The sequence below is a fragment of the Blennius ocellaris genome (assembly GCF_963422515.1).
Source record: "Blennius ocellaris genome assembly, chromosome: 11".
Classification (NCBI taxonomy): Eukaryota; Metazoa; Chordata; class Actinopteri; order Blenniiformes; family Blenniidae; genus Blennius; species Blennius ocellaris.
Window position 1 is genome coordinate 22,271,380 of NC_137660.1, and position 10,506 is coordinate 22,281,885.

A 10,506-nucleotide genomic window follows, 5' to 3' on the forward strand; every position below is an offset into this window, starting at 1 on the left:
TCAGAAACATGGACACAGTGAACCTGCAGTGGGTTTTACTATGATCTACATTTAAGATTCATGTCCAGACCAATTTTTTTTTACAGGGTGAAAAACTAAAGGAAAAAAAAAAACATTGAAAAAATTATGTTGCAGCTGTTAAATTATCTATGTTATGGGAAATCTAAGCTGGATTGTGAAACATAGCATTCGAGCAGTGGCTTCAACTCAGTGTGGTTTATCGGCGTGGTGATAACAAAGACAATGTTGCTCAAACATCAAGTAATAATGTGATTAAAAAGGAATAAGGACAGATTGCAGAGTGTCTGCCAGACGAAAAAGACTTAAGCCAACTTTAAACTGTGCCATAGAGCCTCACACACACAGTGCTTGTAGTTTAACAATAATAAAAATAGCATACTGAAGAGTATCTGATCAGGATTGTTTTTTCTATATCTCTGCTTTGCCACAATAAATAGCCAGATTTAAACTCATGTCCTTCATGATCAGGTTCAAATTCAGCAAATATAGAAAAAGACTGCATTTTAGATTTAACTCTAAAGTAACATAATGACAGTTCATAAAGATGCAAAACAGAAAGAAAATAGTCTCACATTATGGTGCAAACACATTTCAAGCCAATAGATTAATGCTAAACATTACAATAAAGGTTACAATGTAACACTTTTATTCAAATCTCCCAATTTTATGTTGTTTTTTTCAGCCAAAGGTAATATTAACTCTACTGGACAAATTCCCTCATATTGAAACAAGCTCTGTATAAATGAGAAAAAAGTTACTTTAATGATATCCTCTGTAATGAATGTACCATGAAAACACGCAATAATCTGTAGATGTGTTAAAAACGTATTAGCCATTAATACAGAATAAACATTAACATAACATTATATTACATTATAAAAGGTGTTTGTTGCAGAGAAGGTAGCTGGTGGAGAGATTAGACTGCATTTTGTTATTAATAACTCAATGTGGACCATAGTCCGAGTAGTAGTAGTAGTAGTAGTAGTAGTAGTAGTAGTAGTAATAGTAATAGTAGATCTTTCAATCTTTGCCGTAATGATACTTGACTTAACCTGTTTCCTCTCAGCAGTGCAGGGCTCCGTGCTTTGTTCATTTCCAGCATTACACATGAGGAGAATTGAGAGTAAACACACCCTGTTGATGTGTTTTGAATAGAGAATCAAGCTTAATAAACAGGAAATTAGAAGTTCATAGAGCAAAATCACTGATGCACACTTTAAAACGGAAGGGGAAAAAAATGCAGATTTACTGGCAGACTTCCGAGCCATCAATCCACCTTCTCCATCTATTTTATTCAACTCGGAGTTTCAGGGCGCTGGAGTTGATCCCAGAAAAGAGCAGGTCACACCCTGGATATGGCACCAGTCCATTACAGGGAAACAAAGGCAGCTACACAGTGAACAACAATAAATTCACAACTACAAACGATTTCAAGTTTCCAATTGCTCACATTAATCAAGCATCTCCTCAGACTGTAGGTGGAAACGTGAATATGTGGAGAAACTGCACAGAAAGACCATAAACAAACATCTACTCAGTAACTAATAACCATGAGCAAACCAATAACACCTTTTATAATATCATTTGATAAATCTATTAATCCATATTCTATATGTTGTTTGGGTCAGGAGCAGGTTCCAGTGAACATTGCGCAAGTTAGTTACACAATTAAAAGGTCCATCATGGTTGATTTAAAGACACCAAATTGTCATGTGTTTGGACTTTGGGATAAAATCCACGCATGCACATGCAGAACATGCAAACTCTCTGTGAGGCAAGAGTTTGTCTGGAAAGCTAAGGGTTGCAGATCACAATGCAAAAACAAAGAAAGACACAGTCATGTACAAATATTCACACTTGCAAGCGATTTATTGTACCGATGCATGCAAAGGGAGAACATGCAAACTCTGCACTGAAGTTGCACTGCAATCCTAGAATTGAAACAGGGTAATCTCGCTTTAAGGCTTTTAACACGTCACATATGGTTCGTTTAACACGCACAACTCAAACTGTCAAGTTGCGTCACATTTAATGTACAGACATATAAGATGCATCGCATGTCTGTGATTAATCAAGAGAAAATGTGCGTTTTCCAGAATATCCAGCGAGAGACATATCTCGCTGCTAAGATCTGGCAGTTTCCGTGTAATTCACTAATTAAAAATACTAATTGTGAATGATTATGCCTCAGCACAAATGAAATAATTACATCGAGAGATAATCTAATTATGTCATAATCACTGAACCACTTTTAAAAAGCGGAAACTCTAGAGGGGGAATACCCTGTAAATACAGCAAGAGAATTAAAAAAAACACAAAAACATGAGTAAATAAAGGTTAAAAAGGCAGACAATTACATAAATTCATCCACCTGCGGTCTGGTAATTGCCTGTGACACAGATCTGAGATAAGCCCATTGCTGTGGTGATCAGCAGAAACCTCGTTAGCGGCCACTCTGGACAGATTCATTTACAACAATGTTGCACTAATGCAGCTTAATAACCGTGTGTAGTGTTACACAGAGTCCCATTTTCCCTCTCCCACCGCAGCCGTCTTGAAAATAATTTTAGAGGTAATCTTAATTAAAACCATAGCTCTTCTGTGGGTCTCTATTTTGGTAAATCCTCTATTAAGAACAAAACATCCTCCATGTAAATACCAGCAAGGAAAAAAAAAACGATTCATCAGAACTGTCCACCTGCTTTCACAAAGAGATACCAGGGTTTAAAATGGATAAAGCATTGCAGGTCAGGGGTGGGAAATCTGGCTGCTGATTTTTTGTGAAAATACAAGCTGAAATACTGTTGTTTAATATTGTGATAGCAATATGAATGGCTAAATTCAAACACTTAAGTTGATGATATTGATGTGTTTGTGCAAAAGAATGCCAAAGCCCTCTTTGTCTGTGAGTTGAATAGCACTTTTTAAAAAACTAGTTGATTGCACAGTTTATGGGAAGTAATGGTTTGCTTCTTATGTTCAAGTTAGTTTTTGATTGAATTCCAGATTTGATAATCAACTTCTTATAATAACATTTATTTGTTCTTGATTACTTTTCAAAAATGACCCTGAATCCATCATCCATTTTATCACTCTCACTTCTGATCCACACTGAGGTAAATATGAGATAAATAAAAACTCGCAGTTCGACGCTTTTGTCTCAATCCGTCAGCCCCGGTTCGATTCCATGCATGGGGGTGTCTATATGTAGATTTTCCATGTTCTCATTGTGTGATCATGGATTCTCTGCAGGCATGCTGGGTTTTTTCCCCCACAGTCCAAAAACGTGCATTACATTACACAAATGGTCCCTAAATTGATGTTAGGTATAAATGAAAGTGTACGGTATGTGAACCCACTGAGGATCGGCTCGACCCCCTCACGTTAGACGACGCCATATAGAAGCAGAAAGGAAATATGGCTAAATGTAAAGTCGTGAATGTGCTCCAGTTGACTTTGAACATATTTACCTGCAGCACGACAGGTGGTCAAAAAGTCGGGCCTTCACCCACTCGACCCCATTTGTCAGCAAGCATCTGCTGAAGTGTCACTGAGCAAGATTTTTGTCCCTCCTCCCTCCTCTTCCCGTTATGTGAAGTGCAGCTGAAAATGACTCCTGACCTCACTCTGTTAGAGAGGCGAGGTTTCTCTGTCCAGTCAATGACTTTTTGTTTCCCTTTAGATCCTTTTCATTTCAACATGAAAAATGTTAAGATATTCGGTGCTGCGCACGCAGTTGAATACATTTATCTATCTTTAGGTTGACAAATGTCGTGAATCAGGTTTTTAAATGTGATGTATTTTGGAAGAAACTTGTGCAGATACATAATGAGAAAAGTATGGTTGAGGTTAGTTACCATAGTAAGATAAGTAAGAGAGAGGACAGACACAGAGAGCAACAAACAAGTTGATATCTGACAGAAAGTTAATTCCACACTGCAGAGTTAATGAAATCCTGCAGGAAGGTACAGAAAGGAGAAAAACACACGGAGCGACATGTAATGGCGTGACATGTGACACGCGAATGTATGAGAAGTGAGAGAGCTCACGGTGTATCAGCTCAGTGAATCAAAGAAGATTGCTGCAGTCAAAACCTATAGCAGCTTAATTAGAAAATACTCCAGGGTGACCTGAGCCTGACCTAACTTGATTAAATAGAAAACTTTTGAGGATAATTAATCATTAATAATTGGATTCTTCAGGTTGTGTTTTCTGAAGAGGCTCCGGCCCTCAACGGCCTTAATCTGCATAAAGCAGGTACAGAACATGGATGGATAGACGCATCCAACAAGATTTGTTTGAGTGGAACGAAAGTCCTTATGAACATATATTCAACACAGGAGCGTGCAGGAAAGTGTATTAAAACTGCTTGAGTTCATCTGCACAATTTGTTTTTTTAAGCTTTGATAAACGTCAAGAGATGCATCATCGTCCAGGGGCGGTTAAAAGAGCCTCCTCCGTCTGGGGTGACAGATAGCAGAATTCACCTGACAGCAGCTTGGTGATTGATGCGCTCGCAGTTATGCAAGGAGCACTGATCCAGTGAATGTGATGTAATACGTGTGAAATTGTTTCAAAGGCATTAAAAAAAAAAACTGGCCTTTCACAAATGTTTAAAAGCTGAGGAGAATTATTGACCTTTATGTTGAAAGCAGCAGTTTGATCACATTTACTGATACATAAGCAACAAGCTGGGCTTTGTTTAAAAGTGTACATGCTTGAATGTATACCCAACAGCTACAACATTATGACCAAAGACTGTGTGGGTTCCTATTTTAGTTGCCTATAAAACCCAGTTACAATGAGGCGAGGACTTTGCGAGAACTCTCAAGATGTGTTGTGGTATCTGACATCCAGATCATTTGAGTGCTAAAACTTTTGTTGTGGATTCAAACCTTGAGTCAGCACTTCAAACTGGTCGTGTGCTAGTCAAGTCATTAATTCTTTGTGGTTGGGAGTATTACTCTTCTGAAAGGCTTTCCCATTCTTTTCCATTTACATTAACATTTATTAACACAATTTACATTCAAACTGAACTGAAAACCAGTCGTTAAGTAGTGTGAAATACATGTGTTAAACAATAGGCCAAGATGACTTTAAAATATACCAAAAATTAGTCCATAGCGAGTCTGAAACTCATATACAACAGTAATTTGTCCTGGTTTGTAGCAGGATGCCTGATCCCGCAGAAATGTTCTGTAACAATGCTCAGGACAGTGTTACCTGTCATGCTGACGTCCACCTGAATAGCAGCACTCGGGTTTAAACAGCAGAACATTTCCCAAGGCATCACACTGCCTACACTGGCTCGCCTTTCTCCCATAATGCACTCTGGCACCATGTGTTCCTCACATTCTGTGTGATATATCCCACCCACTAACAGGTACCACGATAAAGAGATGATCAGTGTTATTCCCTTCATCATATTGTGCGCGTGCGCGTGCGCGTGCGCGTGTGCGTGTGCGTGTGCGTGTGTGTGTGTGTCCTTAATATTGACACTTTCCTTCTCTCTCCGTCTCCCACGCAGGCCTACAGCACCATCCTGGTTGTTATGGTGATTCTGCTCAACATTGGAGTGGCTATTTTGTTTATCCACTTTTTTATTTAAGGACAGCAATGCTTTCAGAGTCAGCCTATCTATGCTACAACAACTATCCGTTCATAAGAGTATTACGGCCAAGTCGCTGCCCCTCCGTGTTTCCCGGCTGCGGGAGGACCACGACCCGGCTGCGGGAGGACGTGAGGGGGTCCACCGGCATTGGGGCCGGGCTTCGGCCCAGAAGGGGATCCGGAAGAGTGATGCTCAAAGAAGTGGATGCAAACAGGAGTGGACCAGTCCGGCCTCCCCTGGACTGCGTGGAGATATTAAAGTCCAGAGACTGGACTCACGTGAGCTCCTGTCTCTCACACGTGTGCAGACAGGACTGTCAAGTCAGACTTTTACATCTTCAAATCATAGTTTTCAACAGATTTGTAAACTTAAAATTTATTTATTAACATTTTCTCTTTCATGTACAATACGTTGATGGTACCACGACCATTCTTTATTTTATAACCCTCCGGCCCTCTTTATAAAGCCCCTGCCTTGTTTTTGGTTACTCCTCCTGCTTGTGTTGTTACAGATAGCCCCGGCAGTGTGTTTGGCTCTCAGCCCGCACGCACGCACGCACACACACACACACACACACACACACACACACACACACACACACACACACACACACACACACACACACACACACACACACACACACACACACACACACGCACTCATTTCTTCATCTGCACTTTATTCATTTTGGCTTTGTCACTTTATGCAGACAAGATTGTACAAAGTGCATGTTTACATCTGGGGGGTCACGTCAGAAAAGATACATTTTCCCTGCTCACCATTTTTGGTTTAGATACTGTGTTAAATGTCAATCGAGCATTGGTTGTGCTTTCTGAGATTATTTTTAAAAAGTTTTGATGATCTGCAAAACAAACTAACAAAATCCTGAAGCTAAACCAGCTCTCCAAGCTGGAATGGGATGACAAATCAATGACAACATGTCCTGAATCCCTCTAATTGCCCCCCTACTTATTGTCTGAAGTCGGTAAAATCCCATTGCAATCATCTCTCAATTAGCCTGTATACATACCAGTAGTAGAGATTAAGTTCATATGATTTCATACAGTCAGTGGTCCCGGCTGAAAATTACTTGCGAGGGCTTCAGGAATCTCTGATCTTGTTATGCACAGTAATTACAGTCATGTAATGATGATGATTGTAGATCTAGAAATTTGCAAATATGCAATTTGGGTGAAAACTATCCTGAGGTTAGAAATGGATTTGTATCTAAAGAAAAATAAAGTGTCGAGTGGAAGGAGTTTAATATACAACACTCTTAAAATGTTTTTCAACACGTGACCCTTGTTCAGGTCTCAGAAACCAAACGCAGTACTAACTTGAAGTTTTGCACAGTAATAGCTGGATACATTGACCTTTTATTTGAATGTTGAATGAAATATTTCCAGGATAGTCAGACCCCTGATTGACCCTCCAAGTTTGTGTGCAACATGTTCACGTCTCAGAGCTTAGAGGGGCGTCTCATGAGGATGACATCAATGTGCAGACACATCGAGACACTGCGAGCACAGCTGAAACATATATTAATATACATTTATATCACTTCCTCCCACTCCTGCTGCCTCCACACACTCACCGGCGAGAAGATGGAGCTTCCTCTTGGGTTGGTTTTAAATGCAGATCAGAGGAAGTAGTTAGTGGAAACACCAAAATGAGATCTGCATCACAAAAGAGAAACTGCGTCTCCAACTGCCTCTCTCAAAACTTAACCTGCAGACACCGACAACATCTTTTATACTGTCTGAAAATGATTAGTCGCCATCTGTCTTGCTTTTTGTACTGCAAATTGACTTTAGTGCAACAATGCATGCATACGTACTGTAATATCTTCGTTGTGCATTGAATCTAAAAGAAGAAAACATGCTTGAGAAGCACAAGTTGAGTTTTGATGGAGGCAGAGTGGAGAACGTGGTTGTCCAGGGTGTAATGTCTGCAGAGGAAGGGGGGGTTAAATGCAAATTACAGGAAATCATGAGTTCAAGATAAAATGGCAACATGAAGGTTTAAAAATGTTTAAGTAGAAACAAAGGGTGAAGTCCAAAGTATGAAATTTGGACTAAAGTACCATGCTTAAACTGTCAAATAAAAATACAAAGTTTGTTTCTGGGACTAATAAACTTCAAATTGTGGCAAAATCAGTCACAACAAGGATTTTATAGATTAACTAATACTCAAGTACCAAATTATTAAATTGACTCTCTTGTGGAAAATGTTTATAAAAAAGACCTGAAAAACACTAATTCATTATTACAGTATTGTGAGTATTTGTAATTCAATACACTCTCACACTCTCTCTGGACAAATCACACCCTGGTTGTTTATTTTGATAAATTACACGGACAACAGGCTGATCGGCCGTCTCAGTTTGGACTTTTTTATCTTTAAACAGTGAGTTGATTTGTATCCATGGAAATGGCTGCATTAAGTGTTAGCGGCTTTCTGACAGGTTCACGCTCCCAACTGGGAAATGGAACTTTCCAAACTGGTAATTGTCCACATTTATAGCTACATGAATGTACCATTAGCTTCTTGGAGCACTTGGTTGCTTCCCACTTCCCCAGTTTTAGTTGACCTTTTCCCGCTTCCTGGATACACATGAACATTATTCCATGTTTCTTGCTTGTGCATCACACCGGCCTCCATGTTGGCTTGTGTGCATGTGTGTGTGTGTGTGTGTGTAGGTCTGTTTGACCACGTGACGTGACTCTGGCTGAGCCTGATGCCATCTGTAACAACAACAGGGAGGTTCGCCGTTGTTTTTCTTCTTTCTCTCCGTCCAACAGCGTTTCTCAAAGTACAGATTGGAAGTCAAACTCGGCTGTCGGCTCATGTTAGGTGATTCCCACCCCACCATGTTGATTCAACAGCTCGATTCAATGTGCCTGCAACAACCCACAACCCACCCCGAGACACGAAACAATAGATTTCTTGATTTTTTTTCTTATGATTTCCTGTTGGGTCCCAGACTGAGACGGGTTTATGAAGCTCTGCTGTAATGCCATCAGCCCTGTGACGACACCCTACGCCGCCCCTTTAGACCGCAGCATGCTACAGCATGCCAAGCTCTCTCTTTCTATAGTTTCACTCTCTTTCTTTCTTTCTTTCTTTCTTTCTTTCTTTCTTTCTTTCTTTCTTTCTTTCTTTCTATTTTTGGGAATTACTCTGTTTTGTTTTTCAGTTGTGTGGAGAAAAATAATGAAAGTGTTTGAAAGAAACAAAGTCTCGGCTCTTGTTGTGTTTTCATATTTTCACACGTGCCTGTACGTATGTGTGTGTGTGTGTTTGCAGCATCCCGTATGATGCAGAGGGAGTGGTCCAGTTCAGAGGGAGGGGTGTGCGGTTACCATAGCAACCTGAACCGAACTTTCCTCCGTCAGCGGAGCGGCGTGGCTTGCGTCAGTGTGGGCGGGGCTATAATCTCCAGACCAATGACAGGAAAGACAATGAGAAGAGAGTAGTAATGAAGGAAAACAAAGGTCAGAACATGTTTTATTCGGCTCACGTGAGTTTAAATAACTTTTTAACGAGGAATGTTAAGCGATGTGCCAATTTTCGTTCGGCATTTTGTGGATATTTAAGCAACACATCGCTCAGTGATCGCGCCGGTACTTCTCGTCGTTAAATGGATACCGGGCACCATCTACTGGACGAGTATATGCATTACAACGTGTGTAGAAAAGACGCTGTCCTTCAACCAATGCCTTTAAAAAAGACAAAAAACGTCTTTCTTCATAGTTTTGGCCCACTCCGTATCTATTAAGTAAGTAAATTAATGTGTCTCCACTGACTGAAACCCTACTGCCACATGGATCACACAGAATCAGAGCTCCAGTGGTGTCTCCTATCAGAGGTAGTTTATGTCACCAAGTCTGAATGCTTGGAGTCAGTGTGAGACATGGAAGGACTGCAATGTGAGTGGGTTTGTGTGATTGGAGTAGAATTAAATGATATGAGTGAAGATTTTGTCGCCACAGGTGAGGAAAATTGCTCAGAAGTTCAGGAAAAGAGGTGAGGAAACAGTAGACAGGAACCTGCAAATTACCTTCTGAAAGAGAAATAACAATTACAGAAAGATTGAGTGGGAACGTTTTCTACTCAGTCTAGCCCTGTCAGTATAAATTCTACATTCAAAGGCTAAATCTAAATCGTTTAATTTTAGAGATTGCAGATGCTTGTAAACCTGAGTTGACTTAAACAAAATGTGTTTCTATAATACTTTTTTTTTTTTTTTTGCTGAATAACCAGAATACAACCGTTACATTCCTTAATCTGTACTCAAAGTGAAAGTACAAAATGCTCTTCTCAATAACTATTTAAAGCCTTGGATACTTCTGAAACACATTATATTGCATTGGCTATAGTAGTAATTTAATTCAATTTACATATTGAAATAAATAAAAATTGAACATTTCCCAGACAAACAATGAAGTGAACAAATGTAGATTAATGTATGTATGATGTATCATGATGTATGATCTGATATAAAAAAAAATGTTTTTCAATATATTTAAAATCCATAGCTATAGGTCACTGGGAGCTGCTGAAATAAGAAAACGTCTCTGTTGTGAGATTAATAAAGTATTTTTGTAAAAGTGTAGGTACTCAATACTATTACTTACTTGCTGCGTCTTGAGTTTTTGCAATTCCTTAAGCTGGCAATTGGTTTCCATTTAGAACTTAAATATCTATCATTGTAAATCACTATTAGTCCAAAAATAATGAAGACAACAACTTGTATGAGTAGAACCCTGTGAAAAGTGTGAATTGAGTGTATCTGGCACTTTAAATGCTTAAAAAATTTAGTTGAGTTATGTGTGAACGCATGAGAAAGAGATGTGGGACAGAAGTGCGGCGGA

The 10,506-nt window shown here is 39.5% G+C and overlaps 1 protein-coding gene across 1 annotated transcript in view; it reads left to right on the forward strand.

Moving 5' to 3' along the window:
• jph3b (junctophilin 3b) overlaps positions 1-5,629 on the forward strand; it is a gene marked incomplete at both ends in the record, with an annotated part of 47,747 nt that extends 42,118 nt beyond the window's left edge. Inside the window, one exon of the mRNA XM_080505453.1 lies at positions 5,549-5,629. Coding sequence (XP_080361579.1) covers positions 5,549-5,629 — 81 coding nt within the window. The remainder of the gene's footprint in view (positions 1-5,548) is intronic.
• Positions 5,630-10,506: the final 4,877 nt, after the last annotated feature.